General features: G+C 38.7%; 1 protein-coding gene across 1 annotated transcript in view; it reads right to left on the bottom strand.

Moving 5' to 3' along the window:
- The window catches only part of Ctdspl2 (CTD small phosphatase like 2), a 48,235-nt gene that overhangs the window by 17,720 nt on the left and 8,136 nt on the right, over window positions 1-22,379 (bottom strand). Inside the window, exons 2-8 of the mRNA XM_036183882.1 lie at window positions 17,772-17,981; window positions 13,459-13,597; window positions 12,383-12,532; window positions 9,900-10,112; window positions 7,973-8,051; window positions 5,414-5,525; window positions 1,221-1,307 (exon numbers count right to left, since the gene is read on the bottom strand). Coding sequence (XP_036039775.1) covers window positions 1,221-1,307; window positions 5,414-5,525; window positions 7,973-8,051; window positions 9,900-10,112; window positions 12,383-12,532; window positions 13,459-13,597; window positions 17,772-17,957 — 966 coding nt within the window. The 5' untranslated portion in view covers window positions 17,958-17,981. The remainder of the gene's footprint in view (window positions 1-1,220; window positions 1,308-5,413; window positions 5,526-7,972; window positions 8,052-9,899; window positions 10,113-12,382; window positions 12,533-13,458; window positions 13,598-17,771; window positions 17,982-22,379) is intronic.

The raw sequence follows: 22,379 nt of genomic DNA, 5'->3' as shown, positions 1-22,379 counted from the left end.
TAATTCAAAATAGAAAAATTCTTTTAAATCCATTATTTTATGCGTTTCCCTCTCCCTCTAACACTGTATCAGGACTAATATCAGATCACTTTAAAAGGAGACGAATATACTATTCAGATACTAAATGGACTGAAAATCATTAGTAAAATAAATCCTCACGAAGTGTTTGGCAAAGTAGCCCAAAACTTCTAAACTCTGAAATCTTATGATTCCTGCGAGATAACAACTGAAATCTACCAAAAGACCTTAAGCACTCTGTACCTATCCACCAAGAGCACACACAAACCAAGGACCTGGTCATTACACACAGCAAATGCTACAACTTCATAAGCCCCTGAGATGGCTTGGCTTCCTCTTGACAAGAAACTTTTTGACCTTTTCCAATCATTCAGCAGCTGGTGTATATAAAGGTCATGCTAATACAAATGGGAACACACAAAAGGACTTTGCAGTTTTCATTCAAAGTATATTCATTTACTAATTAAGCTAATCCTGTCATAGGAAATTTTAATAAAAATATGGCCAACAGATAATCCACAGTAAAATCTAACAATATTTATAATTTTGCACTGTAACCTGTCCATCAACAAAGATGAGAGAAATGCTTGGACCTAAGTTCTTTATATAAAGCAATAACTACAGGAGTTCTTGAATTCTGTGATTAATATAAACTAGGTACACTGAACTGTAATTTTATAGATAACATTACTGTAGTAAATAAAAATGACCAACAAGGAATGAACTTTCTTTGAATTAATTAGATTTATGGGGGAAATTCTTGAATTCTGTGATTAATATAAATTAGATATATTAAACTGTAATTTTACAGATAACATTACTGTAGTAAGTAAAAGCGACCAACAAGGAATGAACTTTCTCTGTATTAACTGGATTTAGGGGGAATAAAGACAAACTGCCAGGCATTAACCTGGCGAGTTCTCCCTGGAGATCTGTGTCAGTGTCCCTTGCCTCCACCTGCTGGCAAAGAGTGTGAAACCAGTAGAGATCACAGTCAGCAAAGTTAGTATTTCTTGGTTACAAGTTCACGTTGTTCATGTGACTCTCTAACATGATGCTTCTTTGTGTTAATACAACATTAAAATACTGATTAAAAATTATTAATAAATCTACAGAAAGACATACTGAACATCACAAATTTTTTTCTAGGCTCAGAATGTTACCTAATAGTTTAAAAATTAGTTTTCAAATGTCTTAATTACCTGATAAATGACATCTTGGAAAAGGACTGGAAAAGTAAGTGCTGCATCTTCTAGCTCATTCAGACTACAGTGCACTAATGTTTCATCCTGAAAACAAACAGAGGAGAAGACGACATTGAAAGAAGCGTCAAAGGACAGTCTAATGTGGAGTCTGTATGCTGCATGTGACCCATTCGCATTTCTAGAGTCAGCATTCTTTGGTGTAACTCTAGAGCACAAACAGCAGCAACATCCTAGGGAACTATAGCGCTATTCCTGATGACTCACACATCTCAGGTACCTCTGCAGCATACTAAAGTTTCAAAACCACTGCTCAGAGTTCTGCAATTCAACTTTTTGTTATACAACATTTGTTATTCCTTTTGTAATCTAACTTCTTTAAAAAATTACCATTTCATTTCTTAAAGAAAGCCTCACTCTATAGTCTAGGCTGTCTTCAAATTCATGATCCAGTCCTCTTGTATAGCCTCTTGAGTGCTGACATTACAGAACCATGTGCCACCACCTTCTGCTTATACTAACTACATGTCTTTGAAATTAGCTCATCCAAGTTTAGAATCTAATTATTTGTTTTCTCATATAACTCATGTTCAAACTTTTCATAAAAGAAATCTTAATTTAGGATTAGATCGTATAGTACCTAAGTATATTCATCTACCTTGACTAAACAGCCAACAAAAACTTATCATCTTGAATATCAAATCCTGATTTCTTACTGAAAATAAGAAAAATAAAAGCTACTAAAAAAAAAAAAAAAAACAACAATAAAAAAATCAAGTCAATCCATTTCTTTCTTTTTTTTTGTTTTTTTTTTGTTTTGTTTTTCTAAACAGGGTTTCTCTGTGGTCAATCCATTTCTTAAAACCTGAATGTTAAAAAGGACCAGGAATTGACGGGTATTGACGGTGCACGCCTTTAATCTCTGTGAGTTCGAGGCGAGCCTAGTCTACAGAGAGAGAGATCCAGGACAGGCACCAAAACTACACAGAGAAACCCTGTCTTTAAAAACCAAAAAGGGGACCAGGAACACAGTTGAGTTGGAAGAGTGTTTCCTACCATGCACAAAGCCTCTATGTGATCCCCAGCACCACATATCAGATAAGGTGACATATGCCTATCTATTATCAACACTCGGAAGTAGAAAATCAGAAATTCAAGGCAATCCTTGGCTATAAAATGAGTCCAAGGATAGCTTAGGCTATCTCAAAAATAAAATGGACTGCCAGTAACTACTCTCAAACTTTTCAATGAGCTTAGTGAAAGATCAACTAAAATTGCCAGGCAGTGTTGGTGCATCTCTGTGAGCTTGAGCCCAGCTTGGTCTATAGATCGAGTTCCAGAACTGTTAGGGCTACACAAAGAAACCCTGTCACAAAAACCAAACAAACAAAATGAATCAGCTAAAATTAAGCATGAATATTCATATCTTATAATACCTGCTAGTTTTTTTTTTTTAAGTCTCTAAGTGGAACAAATGTGTATGTGGATATGTGTGTGATATATATTTGGAGCACGGGAGCAGTGATAGGGGTCAAATCCGGGCCTTGCACATGCTAAGCAATCTCCCAACTACCACTGGGCTATATTCCCCACCTTATTTTTTTTTTCTCACTACATGGTTAGCTTTAAACTCACAATTCTGCTGGAATTAGTCTTCCAATTGCTGGGATAAGTGCCAAGACACTTGGCTCCCTGATAACCTTTTTAAACAAAATAAGTCAGGTGTGGTGACATGTACTTTCAAGCACTTGGAAGGCTGAGGTAAGAGGACTGCAATAAATTCAAGGTTTGAGGCCAACCTTGTCTATAAAGCAAATGTTAGGCTAACCTGTGCTACACAACAAGCTCTTGCTTCAAAATATCACACTTCTAGAGACAGAGAATGAAAGTCAGGCACACAACTTTAAGGGTTTATTTATTTATTATATATACAACATTCTGCCTGCATGTGGTCTTGCAGGCCAGAAGAGGGCACCAGCTCTCATTATAGATGGTTGTGAGCCACCATGTGGTTGCTGGGAATTGAACTAAGGACCTCTGGAAGAGTAGTCAGTGCTCTTAACCGCTGAGCCACCTCTCCAGCCCCCATCATACTACTTTAATTTTAGTACTTGTAAGGCTTAAGGAGAAATAAGGGTTCAAGGTCAGCGTAAGTTATAGTTACCTTGTAACAATGACAAAAATGTGTATAAACATGTGTGCATGTATATCACATCTCTCCATATATATATGGAGAGAGTGCGAGCGAGCACAAATCAGCATTTCCAAAGCCTCTTGGTATGTATTTTCTATGTTAAGACATAATTATATTAATTCTTCACCTACTTCAATAAATTATTCATACTCATCCACTTACCTTTCCCTCTATATTTAGCCTTCATGTTAGAATCAAAATATGGCCAAACTTTCATTATTACTACACTAACTCTTAAATCCCAAGTGTAGCAAATTTCTTCCTCCATCTTGCATATCAACTCCTGAACTCACCATGATCAGTTTCATTTTTTTTCTTTTTCTTTGTAATTTAACCTCTAAAAATACTTTAGGATCCTGGTATTTCTTTTATATCTCTGACTCGTAAAGGCTTATGATTATAAAGTATGAAAACATAACTATTATGTAGTAATTTAAAAAAATGTGCTAGGTGGTGGTGGCACAGGCCTTTAATCCCAGTACTCAGGAGGCAGAGGCAGTGGATGTCTGAATTGCAGGCCAGCCTAGTCTACAGAGCAAGTTCCAGGACAGTCAGTGCTATACAGAGAAACCCTGTCTCTAAAAAAACCAAAAAACCCAACAAAACGAAGGAAAAGAACTGGAAAAAGCTTTGATAAAAACATAAAACTGTAAGCAAACAGTAAATATTTTATATATGTATATACATACATACATATATACATACATACACTGAAATGGGTTGGCAAAAGATGAGATATTCAATTCAAAGTTCTTCTGGTACCCAAAGGGTAATAAAACCATTCAGTTTTTTTCTGATGAAAGTCTTGCTATATTGCCCAGACTGGCCCCAAACCCTCACAAGCTACTCTTATGTCTCAGCCTCTTCTGCAGTTCAGGCTACAAAGCATATAAAGTCACATATCCTATACCAGGTATGCAAACTAGAAATTTTTAAATCACACTGAGAAAAGGGGGTTGATTGTTAATTAAATAATCTATTTTATTGGTAATTAAGTAATTTTAAAAGGTTGCCTGTTAACTGAATAAATTGAAAAATAAAAATAGGATAGGGATTCAGCTCAGCTGGTGAATTTCAGCATGCAAAGAGCCCTGGGTTTACCCCTGACATCAAACACACCAGGCACAGTGGCACATCACAGGCCTTAGATTCCAGTACTTGGGAGGAGGAAGTAGCAGGTTCAGAAGTTCAAGATCATCAGCTACAGGTGGAGTTTGAGGCCAGCCTAGGCTACAAGAGACCTCATCTTAAGGGGGAAGGAGTAGAAAAGAACGTGTTATTATAGTTAACTTACTGAAGATAAATTCTATTTGGTCCTTCAGGAAAACAAAATTATAAAAATAAGAGGAAATCTAAATTCTAGGCATCATTCTAATAGGATCAACTTAGAAATTGGCACCGGAGAGATACTCAATGATTAAGAAACCTTGCTGGTCTTGCAGAAGAGCTGGGTTCGGTTATAACCATCAATAGCTCCAGTTCCAGGGGATCCCTTCTGGCCTCCTGGGGCATCGGGTATTTACTGATGCACAGAGATACACATGCAGGCAAAATATTTACACATGTACCTCTGTGTACCAGAGAGAGAAAGAGAATTTAGTTAGGCAAAGCATATAATACAATGTATATAGCACCTGCCTTGCATATGTAAGACCCTGGATCAATTCCCAACTCCTCAGAAAACAAAACAAAACAAAAAAAAAGAAACAACCATCAAACAAATCACAGGATCTTAAGAATGTGGAGGGAAAAAAACTCATTTAAATGCAAAAGTAAAAATCTAATTGATTTTCAAAATATACCAGATTCCAATCAAACTAGTCTAATGTAGGAACTGTAGAGTACTTAGCTTTAGGCTACACTGAAATAAAAATATTCAAATATATTTACAGTCAATATGATGATTGTTTACTCGCTTGTATTCTTTCCAACACTTTGGACTATTACTTTAAGAGAATTTTAACCCTTATCTTTGTACCTGTAAAGATAACACACTCACCAGATCTAAGACCAGGGAAAACTCTGGTGTGCTTCTCGTTTTCAAAGGAAGAGCGGGTTTCCTATTTAGTTGTTCTTCTGTCAGAGGTGGAACATGTTTGATGAAATAATAGCTATAAATCAAATTTTAAGAAAATTTCAACATTCTGTTTCATATATCTCAAACATTACTAAATTTAAATTTTAATTAGCTAGGGATGTGCTCAGCTATTCAGTGCTTGCACAGAATGTGCCAAACCTTGGGTTCAATCCCTACAGTGCAAAATAAAACAAAAGCACCCTTGTGATGACTGGTTTTGACTGTCTAACCCACTGGATTATTAGACTGGTGCAAAGGAACTGTTATGTCACTCAATTTTAAACTGTTGTAACTAGATTCAAACGTATCTTAATTAATGTTAATCTTAATTAATCCCAGTAAGAACAATCAATACGTTTTGGCCTACAAGAAGTAAGTTTTGTTTTGTTTTTTTTCTATCTCTTATCTCCTGAAATAAGTCTGTTTATTCCAATAGTGCAGCAGTTCTCAACTTGTGGGATGCAACCCCTTTGGGGTTAAATGACCCTTTCACAGGGGTTGCATATCAGATATTCACATTACAATTCGTAACAGTAGCAAAACTAGTTATGAAGTAGAAATGTAATAATTTTATGGTTGGAGGTCACCACAACATGAGGAACTGTATTGAAAGGCAGCAGTGTTAGGAAGATTGAGAACCATTGCTCTATAAAAATCCAGGCTTCAGGACTGCACTGTATGTTTATTAGCAATTCCTAAGCCAAATTCACTACTGATATTGTGAGTTGTGTCATGCTTTACAACACATTTTGAACTCAAATAAAAAAATGGCTTGAACCAGGTGGTGTTGGCACATGCCTTTAATCCCAGCACTTGGGAAGAAGAGGCAGATGGATCTCAATGAGTTCAAGGCTAGCTTGGTCTACCGAGTGAGGACAGTGGGGGATACAGGAAAAAAATCTGTCTCAAAGAAATTAAACAAACAACAACAAAAACAAACAAACAAATAAACAAAATGGCTTGAATTTGCTTGTTTCGTATCATTTCCATAGTATAAATAAATATCACGGGCCAGGCACAGTGGCTTACAACTTTGATGCCAACACTTGTAAATTTGGGGCCACACTGGTCTACATACATGTCAAGTTCTAGGCCAGCCAAAGCTAAATAGTGAGACCCTACCTAAAAATACACAAAAAGGGGGTGGGGGATTTAGCTCAGTGGTAGAGCATTTGCCTAGTAAGCGCAAGGCCCTGGGTTCGATCCTCAGCTCAAAAACAAAGTATACATTAAACAATAGGTCAAAAACATAAAGCAAGAAGTGTGCATTAAAATGATGTGTAGAACAACCTCATTTATTTAAGTATTCCAGTATATAACACAAAGATTGCAAATTACTTTTGCACCAATCTAACAGGATCACCAAGAAGACAGACACCTTTCTGTGTGTCTCAGGGTGTTTCTTTCCAGAGGTTTATGCATGGGCAGCACTGTCTCATGGGCAGTGGAGAAAGCTAGTGCACAGAACATTCACTCCTCTGTTTTCTGACAGCAGACACAAAGTAATCAGCAGCTCATCCACCACAACTACCATGGTCTCACTGCCACATACCCTGCTATGAGGGACTGTAGCCTTAAGATACAAGCCAATATAAGACCCTCCTAAGTTGCTTCTTGTCAGCTTTATTTGGTCACATCAATGAAGCAGTAACTAATTCAACATTTCACATAGTAAACTAAAAGTACAGAGTAGTGTCTCCAAAACTTACTAGTAAGTATTAACACCCACAGGTCAAGCTCATACCATGGGATTATCCCCCATGTTTAGACAAAAATAACCTAAGTTAAAAAATGCATTTAATATACCTAGACTACCAAACACAGTACTAAGAAAATATAAAGCCTAAGTTAAACAATGCAGTGCTTCAGCTGTCTGCCCTCGTGAGTACACAGGAACGATTAGGAGATGGCGTTCTCTGCCCAACATCATGAGAGAGTATCCTGCTATGTACTGCCATGTGGTAATATATTGTGTACCCTAATAAAGTTGTCTGGGGATTGGAGGACAGAGCCAGCCACGGGATTAGACAGAGAAGCCAGACAATGGTGGCACACACCCTTAATCCTATCACTTGGGAGACAAGGCCACACTGGAAACTGAGCCAGGCAGGGGTGGCACACACCTTTAATCCAAGTACTGGGAAGCCCACACATCTTAATCCCAGGAAGTTATGTCTGGGCAGAGAAAGGTATATATAAGGTGTGAGTAAACAGGAAGTCTCTCTCTTGAGGCTAAGGATTTTGTAGAGGATTTTGTTGCGTTTCTCTGATCTTTCAGCTTTCACCCCAATATCTGGTTCTGGGTTTCCCCCCCTATTTATAATAAGACCCCTTAGCAATTCGTGTTACACTGCCCACTTGGGAAAAAGTTGAAACTCAACAATGAAGGTAAGGTTTCTACTAGACAAAAATAATTTTTCGGTTTCATCATGAGCTGCAAATTGTTCAAGAAGAATATTTGATAACCAGAAAACAACTCACGGGTCAAACACTTCCCAGTCTTCCTCATAGGTGGCCTCTGCATGGGCTGATGAGTAAGCACTCTCTGGAGTCACTGGTGCTATTTCGGAAGAGGAAAAGGAAAGATTACTTTCACTCATCTGAAACGTCCCACAAAGCACACACTTTTACTATTTCTATACAAGAGCTTCTTGAGGTCCTGTGTATCTTACATTAAAGATATAATTTATAAAGATCACTTAAAAACAAATTCAGTAAAACAGATTGAACTCTATATGCAAATGAAATTAGTTACTGCTATTGGTTACATGGCAAACTACAACATGGTTAGCAGGGTTAAGATGTCTATCAGCTAAGAGGAAACCTACCATTTATTATTAGAAAATAATATTCAGCAGCAAAAAGTATGCTAATTAGTTTTTTGTTAACTCAATCAAGCTAGAGTCCTTTTTGAAGGGGAAACCTCAATTATGAAAATGCCTCCATCAGATTGTTCTTCAGGCAAGTTTGTGGGCATTTTCTTGATTAACAATTAGTGTAGGAATGTCCAGCCCACTGTGGGTAGTGCCATCTCTGAGAAGGTTTATATTAAAAACAAGCTGAGTGAGCCATAAGGAGCAAGGCAACAAGCGAAGTTCCTCTGTGACCTCTGCTTCCTGCCTTGTCATGAGTTCCCAATAAGCTATGACATGAAATAAACCTGTTTCTTCCTAAGCTTTGGCTGTTCTGAAACTCACTCTATAGACCAGGCTGGTCTCAAACTCAGATATCTGCCTCCTGAGTGCTGGGATTAAAGGCATTCACCACCACCGCCTGGGTCCACTTTTGTTCATGACATTCATCACAGCAATAAAAAGCAAACCAGAACAACCATTTCTAATTGGACAGTTTACATGTGATAGTACTAAGACCATGCACATACAGGTAGTCAATGAATACCTGCGGACAACAAGCCAAATATACACAAAATCTAAGACCCATGAATACTCTTTAAGTAGTTCACTAATACAGACATTCAGAGCAGACGTGCAACTTGAGCATTGTGTTAAGTAAAATGAGTCAGATACAAAGAAGAGCATGTGAGCTCACTATGTGGCTGTTAGGAGAGAAGTATCAGTTTCAAAAAGAAGTTCTCATGTGCTATTGTACCAGAACTGTAGATATAATAATGTACTATACATTTTTTTTGTTGTTTTGTTTTTGTTTTTCGAGACAGCCCTGGCTGTCCTGGAATTCACTCTGTACCCGGTGTACTATACATTTTAAAAAGCTAGGGGAAAAAAAAAAACAAAAAACCCTGAATATCGTTTTATCATTAAGAAATGTCAAAACAGCTGGACAGTGGTGGCGCACCCCTTTAATCCCAGAGCTCAGGAGGCAGAGCCAGATAGATCCTTATGAGTTTGAGGCCATCCTCGTCTACAGAGCGAGATCCAAAACTACAAAGAGAAACCCTGCCTTGGAAAAACAAAAATAAAAATCCCAGCCTCCTAAATGCTGGGATTACAGGCGTGCACCACCACCGCCCAGCTCATCCTGTACTTTTTATGAACCTGGACTACAGTAGTCAGAAGTAATAAATTCAGATATCATGTGTTCCACATTTTAATAGCAACTAGCACAGAAATGTAACAATTATGTTAGAACTTTGTAAGGACCTAAGATTAAACTGCAAAGCTTGGAATAGGGAAAGATCTCTTCTGGGTAAGGGGGCCTCCATTTATGAATCTAACAAATGTAAAGGTTTAAGACTGCCTCCTTCTATATAGGGACTTCAGTCTTAAGGGTCTAAGGCTATCGTGTACAATTATAGAATTTGGGGACAAAATTTGTTCAGCCTTTTTAACTTCAAGAAAGAAAAACTTAAGCACTCAATCTGGCCATTTAAGAAAAAATATTGTACTTTTAGAACTATTCATAAGGTGTGTTAAAGGGGTGCTTTCTTCACCTGTAAGAGGTGGGATATCCCGAGTAACTGTTTCTTCTGCTTCTTCTAAAGCATTATTTACCGATGGCCTCACTTGAATCGCTTGATTTGAGTAAGCTGCTCCGTTAGCTGACGCAGTGCTGGTAGTGATCTCAGCCACCTGTTCCATGTCCAGTTGCTTCACTATCTCCTCGGCTTCCACAGCCTGTCCTGGGGAATCCGAGCCTGACGTTCCTGAAATTGTCCATCAGTAAACTATGATTACTTCAAACCACAAATATCAGAAAGGCTAAATATGATCAGCACTACAATTTATTTAGATGACGACCATATAAAACAAAACTGAGGATATAATTGTTTGAAATACCTATAAAAATCCCACTAAACAATGGGAATAAGATTATTACAGGCTTCTGTTGTTTTTGTTTTTTAGTACTAGGCATTGAACCTAGGGGTTCACACATACTAGGCAAGCCCTCTGCCCCTGCACTACACCCCTAGTCTCCTTTCACTTGAACATTCAATCCTCCTGCCTCAGCTTCCCCAGCAGCTTGGGATTACAGACATGTGCCACCAGGCATGGCTACAAAAATATTTATGAACAAAGGTTTCCTTAAGTTCTCAAATAGTTCAGAACACCTCATAAGTCAAATAACAACCATGATTTAGAACGTTCCATTAAAGTACTGTGAGTCATTTGATAAGCATTCATTATCCCCAAACAGCTCTCCACCTTTACAGTTCAAATACACTGAACATTCTATTCATGAAGCACAACTAAATCTTCAACCACAGAAAAGTCATTCAAGAGCTGGCTAAACGTTCCCCTAACCACGAGAATCTTTTTACTAAAAGACCCAAGATTAAGTAATTTTTAAAAGACATAGATTAATCTTTAAGACCTAAGATTAATTTCATGATAAAATTCTATTTTTAGTAACAAAGAATAGTACTTAATTCTTCTCCCACTATGAAATTATACCAAGTGTTTCTTTCTAGAATCCTTCAAGCATAATCTTAAACAAAAATGATAAAATCAACTTCCAGTTTCTGAATCTCCTTGTATGATGCTCTTCCTTTACTGGTTTGTTTTTTTTTTTTTTCAGGACAGGATTTCTCTGTGTAGCTTTGCGCCTTTCCAGAACTCACTTTGTAGACCAGGCTGGCCTGGAACTCACAGAGATCCACCTGCCTCTGCCTCCCGAGTGCTGGATTAAAGGTGTGCACCGCCGGCCCCCGGCTTCCCTTACTGTTTTAAAGTTAACCCTCTCATAAAAGTATGTCTCTGCCTGAAACCCATGCCCAAAGTTTTCATTCTTCCAGCTCCACCATGCATCTACCTCCACTGCTGCCGCCAGTTAACTGACTTCCACTAACAGACAAAACAAAGAATCACGGCAGAAGCACTACTACTCTGAGATTAATGTTTTAATGTGGCTCTTTGTTGCCATCTCCCATAGACTACTGCCCACATCCTCTTAATTACACAAGTCTAAGGCACAGCTCCTAGTCTGCCATGTAGCAGAGTGTAACGCAGAGCTTCTTCCCCTCAGCCTCAGGAAAAAAATGTCTCCACTGTGTCTCAGGTCAATTCCTTATCTGTTCTCCTGAACCCAGATCAGCCAACAGCCACTAGTAGTTCTCATCCCTCTATCTTCAATCCCTTAATAGACCTTTCTTATCCTCAGGCATAAAGATATGCTTGGTCTCAAAGATACAGAACATTTCTTCAGACTATGTGACTTCTTTTTCTTTCATAATAAAATTTTCATGGGCTGGAGAGATGGCTCAGAGGTTAAGAGCACCAACTGCTCTTCCAGAGGTCCTGAGTTCAATTCCCAGCACCCACATGGTGGCTCACAACCACTTGTAATGAGATCTGGTGCCCTCTTCTGGCCTGCAGGCAGAATACTGTATCCGTAATAAATAAATCTTTAAAAAAATTTTTTTTTCATAAACTGCTACACTTGTGCCACCTCTAACTACCCATTTTATTCTTCTGATTCAATAGTACAGGGCTACCAAATTCAAGTGTTACTCTCCATTTTTGTTTGTTTGTTCTGGCAAAAGAAACCAATGCCCTTCCAGCTATCAAGCTCAGTCAGGTGTGTCTTTTTAATGTTCACCTCTAACTCCTCTATGACAAAATATACCAAGAAAACCAAAAAAGTTTTTGTTTTTGTTTTTTTTTTTTTTTAAAGATTTATTTATTTATTATGTATACAGAAGATGGTGCCAGATCTCATTGCAGATGGTTGTGAGCCACCATGTGGGTGCTGGGAATTGAACTCAGGACCACCTCTGAGCCATCTCTTCAGCACCTGCTTCTTCCTTTAAGGTGGGATTTCTCTGTGCAGACTTAGGCTGGCCTCAAATTCAGAGATCTGCCACTATTTCCCACCTCAAAAAGATTTTTAAAGATCTAGATTAAACCAGAAAAACTATAGTTTTAAAATCTAAATTATACTTAAAGCTTACCTATCTAAAAAATGATTTTTACTTACCATTTTTATTTGCTGGTGAAAAAAAGTTGAAGACAGGGGAAAATATGGTCCCCAGCAATGTAGTCCTTGGAGGACTACCTGAGGAAGGATTATCTTCTAATTTCCCATTTTGTTTTATATGTTGATTTGTCATTTCATAACTACCAGCTTCTAAGGAAGAAAGAGAGGAAAAAAAGTCATCCTAGAAAACACCGCATTTCAGAGTTTATGCTGTAAATCATTTTTAATGTATTTACATTATACATTAAAATTTAGTGTATTTACATTAAAATGTATTTAATGTAGACTAACATTAATGTTCTTAAGTGCTTATTAAAGAAATCCGAGGCAAATTCCTTCTTATAAATCAAATGATTTTAATCTATTATATATACTTTATAAATGTTAATATTCACTGAGTGTTTTTCAAAGTTGATTTACATCTAAAGTTAAATAAACTGAAAGGTTTCAAATCAGTACAGAACAACAGAAAATGAAAAAAATCCTTGTAAGCATCCCAACAAGTTACAATTCTAATGCTTAGACACAAGATTCCTGCTGTATACATTTTGGGACATTAGCTATTTCATAAAACTTTTCCTGACATCTATTTCTAGTGAATGACAGCTAAATGAATATAGTTTGATCCACAACCAGTTTTTGTACATAATTTCAACTAAATTGTCATAATGTTGATGCATATACCTTTTCTTGGTGTTGGAAACTGAGGAAGCTATGCAAGTATACTACTACTGAGGTACATTCCTCCTAGCCCCAATCCATGAATATTATATAATAAATAATATAAATTTGGTTATTCTGCCTGTATTCATTTTAATTCAAAGTAAAGAAATTTAGGAAAATAATTTTGAATTTCACTTGATGCTTTAAATTAATACTCAGTACAAAGAGATTATAAAAACAAGGGAAAATGGCTCTAAATGTCTGTTGTTGCTTGTTGATTTGTTGCCTAGCCTGGCCTTGACCTCCCAATCCTCCCGCACCATGCCTAGCCTCAAAGCAAAGGCCATGGCGGCAGGTGAGGAGGGACTTCGGCTTACAGGTACAGGAAAGTTAGAGTCAAGACTTCAACAAACCTCCATTGACTGGACTTTTCCGTCTTACTCGAGACAACTGTTTGTTAGGCTTTTCTCCAGCTCTTGGTGTTGATGTTATCAAATTATTATCTATATCACGTTCAATTCTACTCCGTTTCGAAGGATTTTCTCTCTCTTCCTTAAGATATAATAGGAAAAATTTCATTGAGCATTATTCTGCCTTTCATTTTAAATGAAATATACAACACATAATATTTTTCTCATGCTGTGCTTTTCATATCTTTTTTTTAAAAAAAGGTTTATTTATTTATTATGTATACAGTGTTCTTTCTGCACATATTCCTGCAGGCCAGAAGAGGGCACCAGATCTCATTACAGATGGTTGGGAGCCATCATGTGGTTGCTGGGAATTGAACTCAGCACCTCTGAAAGAGGAAGCAGTGCTCTTAACCTCTGAGCCATCTCTCCAGCCATTGGAGAGCTTTTCATATCTTGAAGAAACAAAATGCTATTAACACTGAAGAGAGAGACTGACAATGTGAAGTGTTAATGTAGTTATACTATATTACATTAATAACACCAGCATCCCCAGAAGCCAAGTTTTCTTTTTTTGGGGTGGTGGTGGTAGTGAGGGGGAGATTCAAGACAGGGTCTCTCTGTACCTTTGGAGCCTGTCCTGGAACTCACTCTATAGCCCAGGCTGGCCTTGAATTCACAGATCCACCGTCTCTGCCTCCTCAGTTATAAAAGGTATGCCACCACAGACGGCGAACCCAAATTTTCTAAACTCTTGAAACTCTGAGTTTTACAATATGCTCTGAATTAATGGCTAACTTTATCATTGATCTCATCCAAGACTTCTTGCCAAGCATAGTCACAGTAGTCAGACTTGGTGGACAGGCGTATAAACACCAGGACTTGAGAGGCTAAGGCAGGACTGCCAATTTGAGGTCAGACCAAGACCTCAACTTAAGAAAAAACACACAGAAAAAAGGAAGCGTAGTTATCAAGAGACATATTTTTTTAATGAATCTGTTCTTTGGGTACAATCAAAACAAAACTGATTCAAAGGAAGGTATGGCTGTAAGAATAAGTCTCTTCCACAGATACTAACTGGGTAACTATGTGTGGATGGGGGTGAAGAGGAAGAATTTTTCCTTCTCTACTTACTAATTTATCTACTAAGCTTGGTGTGGTGGCTCATAACTTTAATTCCACACTTATAGAGACTGAATCAAGACTGCTTGAGAGTTCAAGGCCAGCCTGTGCTACATAGTATATTCTTGGTCAGCCAGAGCTAAAGAAACTGTCTCAAAAAGACAAACAAGGGAGCTGTAGCTCAGTGCTTATTTTTCATGAGCAAGACCCTGGCTTTGATCCCCAGCAGCCCAAACAAGAGTGGTGATACATGTTTGTAGTCCCAGCAGTTTGGAGGCAGACACAGGAGGGTCAGGAGTCAAGGTCATCCTCTGATCTGATCCACAAGAGGTTGCGGTGAGACTAGACTGCATGCAACTGCTATAGGAAGGAGGAGAGAAGATCACCTACTTACTATGGCCCTGGGCCAGGGAGATGCCTTAGCAGGGAAAGATTCCTGCTGCCAACCTGCCAATTGGAGTTGGGTCCCTGGGACTCTCATGGCTGAGAGAACCCACAGTTATCCTGACCTTCACACCTGTGCTTTGGCATATACACACCCATACATGTACATATACGTGTACATAATAAACAAATAAAATCTAATAAAAATATTATGGTATTATGAGTTATTTCATTCTAAGGGTTACAATATTACAATCCAAGGTCAGGCATGGTGGCGCATACCTTTAATATCAGCACCTGGGAAGCAGTAAATGGAGTTCAAGGCCAGCCCAATCTACATAGCGTTCTAGGACAGCCAAGGCTATAGAAAAATCCTGTCTCGAGAAACTAAGTGAATAAATACATAAATAAAATGTATTTTAAAAAAAACCCAAACAAACAATATTACCATCCAAAGCCTAATACAAAACATTTCTTCAAGGAATCTTAGTTTCTTTTAATAGAAAATAATAGAAATGCTGAAAGCTAGTCGTGCATAATGCAGCGGAAGAGCAGGAAATACATAAATGCAACATGCTTTTTATTTGGGAAAGCAGGATGATATACGCTTTTAATTCTAGGACTCAGGAGACAGAGACAGGTGGATATCTGTGAGTTTCAGGACAGCCTGGTTTGTATAGAGTTCCAGGCTGGCCCGGATTTTTGGTGAGACTCTGATTAAAAAAAAACAAAACAAAAATGACCTACTAATGTGTTTTAGATTAGGGGACATAAATCTATCAGTGAATCATGAAATGAAATTAATTTAAAGCTTTATGATAATCTTTAAAAGAAATGACAGAACAAAAAAGATCAGAGTCCATTACAATACTGAGTTAAAAATTGGGTGTGGTGGCTCTTTACAATCCCATGACTCTGGAAGTTGAGGCAGGAGGATTGCTCTGAGTACCAGGCTAGCCTGAGCTACAGCAGGAAGAAGGGGAAGCTGAGGGTAGAACTCAGTGGTAATGTGCTTCCCTAGACTGCATGAGGGACGCCCTGGACTCAATCTTCAGTAATGTGTGTCTGCATCTATAAGTTGTTTTACATACGTAATATATAAAAAATTTGATAGATCATAAATAGATCTATAAATATGGATTTACTGTTGAGATATAAATACCTCAGCATTTCACAAAAATTATGCATCAAAACTATGAAGCTTTCACTTCAAATATGTATTAGAAATCTATGTGTTCTTGGTAGCAGTTTCAAAATTCTGAAGTCAGAGAAATGGTGAGTCTTTGGGCCAAAATATGGATTTGAAACACATTAAGGATTCCACTTACTTTGTTAAGGACAAATAATGGGAGAGAACAGCACATGGCTTTAAGGCATAGGCAGGCAGATCTCCTGTGAATTCAAGGCCAGCCTAATCTACATGAAGGAGTGCAAAGCCAGCAAGGACTACACAGTAAGACCCAGTGCTCAGGAAGCAGAGGCAGGTGAATCTGTTTGAGGCCAGCTTATTAGAGTGAATTCCAGAACAGCCAGAGTTACATACTGAGACCCTGAATAATAAAAATTCCAAAATGTAAGAAACAAAATTAGAAATAAGGGAGAAGCTAACAGTCATTTGCTGAAGCTGTATGTATTTGAAAATATGATCATACTGAAGAAAGAAGCTTTCAAAGGTAATTAAGGGGACAGAGAGAGATGGCTCAGTTTAAGAACAGTGAATACTCTGCCAGAGGACTCTGGTTCAATTCCCAACACCCATGTGGTAGCTAGCAACTGTCTATAACTCCAGTTCCAAGGGACCCAGTGTCCTTTTCTGGCCCCCATAGGTACACGGCAGTGTATACACACGCACACACGCACGCGCGCATGAATCACTCATGTACATAAAATAAAAATCTCAGCTGGGCAGTGGTGGCACATGCCTTTAATCCCAGCACTCAGGAGGCAGAGGGAGGTGGATCTCTGTGAGCTTGAAGCCAGCCTGGTCTATAAGAGTTCGAGGACAGCCAGGGCTACACAGAGAAACCCTGCCTAGCAGTTGGGGTTATCTCAAAAAATTTGTTACCTATAACCAAATCTATCACTATGAACAAGCCGAAAAACTGATTGTTATTTTTCAAATATACTTGTCCCAAGAAACAGAATAAACTCATATACAGTCATAATAAAATCTCCATCATAAATAGTAAGTTCCTAAGACCATCTTTGTACCATCTAGTCTAAAAATGATTCTGAGACCAAGTACTTGGCACAAATCCCTATTTCCCTGAGGCTTGGAAGAGTAACTGACTTCCTGAAACCACTTAAGACAACCCACACTACCAACGTAGAAGCTCTCCACGCCGCTCTTTCTTTAACCCTCTTGTTTCAGCTACAGGCAGCTGTGCTGTTCCTGCTAGGCCCATTGCGCATCACAGTATGCCAAATAAATCTGTTCTCTTTAATAATTCAAGAGAAGGAAGAAAATCCTCTTTTGCTTTCTACAATACTATGCTGAAAACCAAGAAGCTAGTGGAATACACTAGCTTATAATCCCAACACTCAACAAGTTAAAGCAGGGGACTGCCCTAAGTTTGAAGTTAGCCTGGGCTACATAGCAAATACCTCTCAAAAATACAACCATGACAAAAAGTTCAGTGGAATGTCTTGAACTTTCATTAAATACTTCACATGTAATATTACTGAAAATAAAGCCAAAATGTGTATTGCCCTTAAAATGGGCTCTATTAATATCAATTTCTCTTCTATATGCTTAGGGAAAACAACCTAAGCATGATGTTTTATATGTAGGTGTGAGGTTAAAGTATTACCTTGGGCGTGCTTCCTTTAATGAATTTTTTAATTGAAGACAATAAGCCAGTTTCATTCTTTGATGGTTTTTCTCCTCCTGAAGGCAAGCTATCCTCAACCTCTGAGTATTTCCTTTTTGCTCTGGCAGTGCGCTGTGTTTGGATTGGACTGGATTGCTGAGAAGCCTTCCGTGTTCTCAGCTTCATCTTTTATGGGTGCCACATGTAAACCTGTAGGAGAAAAATAGCACAAGTCATTACCCAATATGCCCAGTTAACTTACATGATAAAAATCTACTTCTTTAAAAGAGCCCAGATCTCTAAGAGGACTGAAATAAAAAAAAAAAACAAACATTCTTTTTCTCTTTCCGCTCTCTTCCCTCCGCATGGTCTCTCTGTTTCTCTGGTCCTTTCTTTCTCTCTCTCTCTCTCTCTCTCTCTCCCTCCCTCCCTCCCTCCCTCCCTCCCTCCCTCTCAATAAAGCTCTAAAAAGGTAAAAAAAATATATATATTTAACTGAAAAGCACTGTATTTTATATATGTAATCTACCAAGTAACCTCAAAAACATGTGGAATACTGCATCCTATAAGAGAAAATGGAGTAATACCAAAAAGAGTGTACAATCTTCCTCCAACACTGGGCTACCTCTACCTGTGCCAAAATTATGTTTAGTCATCATTTACTCTACAAATATTTATTGAGCAGTTAAACACACTTGAGACCTCAAGCTAGGTAAGCACTGAGATGATAGTAAACAAGGTAGGGAAGTTCTGTCCTTTTGACCTTAAGATGTATTAGGAGTAAAACCTGTAATTTGATGAATGAATTTCATAAATATAAATATAATTCTAAAAGCCAATAACCATGTAAGAGTTACAAGAGAGGCTGGATCAGTTTGATAAGAGTTCAATCTTATCACACATAATAAAACTAGATTTATGGGCTGAGGTGTGAACTAATGCTACATACAACATGAGAGGTCCCAGGTTCTGCCCCCAGCAACACATATACAAATACATATAATTAAAAAGAAATTATGGGGAGGGGGCTGGAAGATGGCTCAGCAGTTAATAGCACTTGTTGCTCTTCCAGGGAATCCAGGTTTGATTTCCAGCACCCACACTGAGGCTCACACCAATCTGACTCCAGTTCCAGGGGACCTGACGCCCTCTTCAGGGGTCTCCCAAGTACTAGCACATACACAATTGTTTTAGAAAGAGAAGTGTTGTAAATGAACACACTTGTGAGACAAGTTAACCCATAAAATAACCACACAGAAAAATCCAAAATCCAGAATCTGGTAGAGGGGAAACTTAGGAGATGGCTCAGGTATAGAAACTCTTGTCTCTTCAAAGCCTGCTTAAAACATCTTTAATTTCAGTACTCAGAGGCAGACAGCTCTGTGAGAGTAGGCCGCCAGTCTGAGCTACATGAGACCCTGTCTCAAAAAAGAATAATAAATCAGGGGACTGGAGAGATGGCTCAGAGGTTAAGAGCACTGGCTGCTCTTCCAGAGGTCCTTGAGTTCAATTCCCAGCAACCACATGGTGGCTCCCAACCATCTGTAATGAGATCTGGTGCCCTCTTCTGGCCTGCAGTCATATATGCTGTATACATAATAGATATATAAATCTTAAAAAAAAAAAAAAAAAAAGACTAAATCAGACATCAAAATTAAAAGTATTTGCCGGGAAATGGGGGTGCATGCCTTTAATCCCAGCACTCAGGAGGCAGAGGCAGGCGGCTTGTGACTTTGAAGCCAGCCTGGTCTACAGAGTGAGTTCCAGGAAAGGCTCCAAAGCTACACAAAGAAACCCTGTCTCAACAAAAACAAAACAAAAAATAAAAAATAAATTAAAAATAGTTGTGTAGAAAGGACCCTAATGTACAAAGTCAAAAAGCAACTCAAGAGCCAATGAGATGGATCAATGGGTAAACATGGTTTGAGTTCAATCCTCAGAACACACACGATGGGAGATTAGAGTCCCATAAATTGCCCTCTGACCGCCACATGCATATTGTAGCATGCATATGTGCATACATATAAAGAAAATGTGTACAAATCATTCATCTTAAGGAACTGATATTCAGACTATATAAACCTCACCGCAGACTAGAAATTGACTTGATTCAAAAAGAAATGTTAGCAGCAACAGACAAGGTAGTCAATTCCTTTAATCCTAGCAGTCTGGAGACAGGCAGCTCAGAGGCCAGCCTGTTCTACAGAAACACCCAGCTTTAGGGCTCAGGAAAATGTAATCCAAGGCCAAGTAAGGCATTGTTTTCTCTTTACCAGCCTGACTTGAACCCAGGTCCTCTGGAACATTAATCAGTGCTCTTAACCACTGAGTCATCTCTCTCCTCTCCAGGTTTTTTCTTTTTCTTTAAAAAAAAAGATTTATTTATTTATTATGTATAGTGTTCTGTCTGCATCTTTGCCTGCAAGTCAGAAGAAAACGCCAGATCTCATTACAGGTGGTTGTGAGCCACCATGTGGTTGCTGGGAATTGAACTCAGAACCTCTGGAAGAGCAGCCAGATGCTCTTAGCCGGTGAGCCCTCTCTCCAGCCCCTCCAGGTTCTTTTCAAGAGCAACAAATGCTCTTGACCACTAAGCCATCTCTCCAGTCCTTAAAACTGTTAACAGACTGGATGTATATGGGCTAGCATGAGCACACAACACAGGTGCTGGAGCAACCTCTAGTGTAGGAAACAGAGTCCAAACTGGATTTTCTCCCTTAAGGTCTAAAACTGTGAAGGCTCTGGAGGGGCAGCAAGTCCAGTTAGACACCCCGGCCCAAGAGAAGCTATCATTAAGGATAAGAAGAGTGGAAGGTGCTCACAACTGCCAGTAGGATAGACTACATCAGCTAACACAGAGGCAGAGAGTAAACAAAAGCCAGAGCTGGTCAGGAAAACTGAGGAACGTTCCCACATTCCAACTATGATTCTGAGCCAAGTAACAAGGGAACTTAATTAAGCCAATGATACACAAAGGTACCCTCTGCAAAGAAGCTGAAACTCAACTCTTGACTAGGCTAACCCAAACGCCTTCACTTACAAGTCCAGGAATCCAATTTTCCAAATATACTGTACCAGCATTTACTTTCTATTCATAATATTTAGTATTCAGTCAAAATATTCCCAAAGCTGGCAAAGTGGCAAATTGAGCACTTGCCATGCAAGCCTGGCAACCTGAGTTCAAGCCCAAGAGCCCAGATAAAGGTGAAAGGCAAGTTGTCCTCTGGCATCTATATGCACTGTAGCATGCTCCCCCAATACACACAAACCCCCATTCTCACACACACACTAGCAACAAATGCAACCAACTGTCAAGAAATTCCACAAAACAAGGCCAGTGATGGGAATTTCAGCTTGGGGCAGAGCACTGTCTTAGCAGCATGCATAAGGCTTTAGGTTGTCCCTAGAACTATAAAATGGAGGGAGGAGTCAATGTGACCAGAATGGAAGGAAGAGTCAATGCAACCAGAAGTTGACTATTTATTTGTTTTTATTTACTTAGCCATCTATCTATCTATTTATTTAATTATAAACAGGGTCGGTCTGTCTATCTATCTATCTATCTATCTATCTATCTATCTATCTATCTATCTATAGACAAGGTTTCTCTGTGTAGCTCTCCCTGGCTGTCCTGGAACTCCCTCTGTAGACCAGGCTAGCCTTGAACTCACAAGAGATCTGCCTGCCTCTGCCTCCTGAACACTGGGATTAAAGGTATGCACCACCACTGCCTGGCCAGAAGTTGACCTTTTAAAAACAGATCAGTAAATTAATAAAACTTCTGGCAAGAATAAGAAAAAGGATACAATTTACCAATATTGGGAATGAAAACTTGAAAATAACAACAGAGACTGTAGACTTAGAAAGAATTATGGAGAATTCCAAACATCTTTACATTTACCAATTCAGGCAAATGAGACAAATCCCTCAAAAGAGTCATAAGCAGGAGACAGTGTAGCACGTAACTGCAATCCCAGTAGTCAGGAGGCCAAGGGAGGATCAGAACTTCCAGGCCAACCTGAGACACAGCAAAACTTGTCTCAACAAAAGTTCAAACCTTACCCAATGATAAACAGCCCAAGTAACCTCATATTTAAAATGGAATATGTAGTAAAAACCTTATGTAAAACACAAGGGGCTGGAGAGATGGTTCAGCGGTTAAGAGCACTGGCTATTTTTCCAGAGGTCCTGAGTTCAGTTCCCAGCAACCACATGGTTGCATCTATAATGAGATCTGATGCCCTTCTGGTCTGCAGGCAAAACATGTAGGCAGAACACTGTATACATAATAAATAAATAAATAAATAAATAAATCTTCAAACAAACAAACAAACCACAAGGTCCAGATGGCTTCACTATATAATCCAATCAACACTTCAGATATATCTATTTTACATGTATAGGTGTTTTGCCTGCATGTGTGTATGTACCAGAAGATATCCAAATCCCTGGAGCTTGAGTTACAGGCACTTAGTGAGCTGCCTGATGAGGGTGCTGGGAACTGAACTCGGGCTTCTGGAAGAGCACTAAACCACTCTAAATCACTGAGCTATTTATCTTTACAGCCCTCCATATAATTTTTTTCAGTAACACTTAAAAAGTAGAAGA

Source organism: Onychomys torridus, chromosome 4 (genome assembly GCF_903995425.1).
Source record: "Onychomys torridus chromosome 4, mOncTor1.1, whole genome shotgun sequence".
In the NCBI taxonomy this organism is placed as follows: Eukaryota; Metazoa; Chordata; class Mammalia; order Rodentia; family Cricetidae; genus Onychomys; species Onychomys torridus.
The sequence above is the reverse complement of the archived record's forward strand: the minus strand, read 5'-3'. Positions and strand labels throughout refer to the sequence as shown.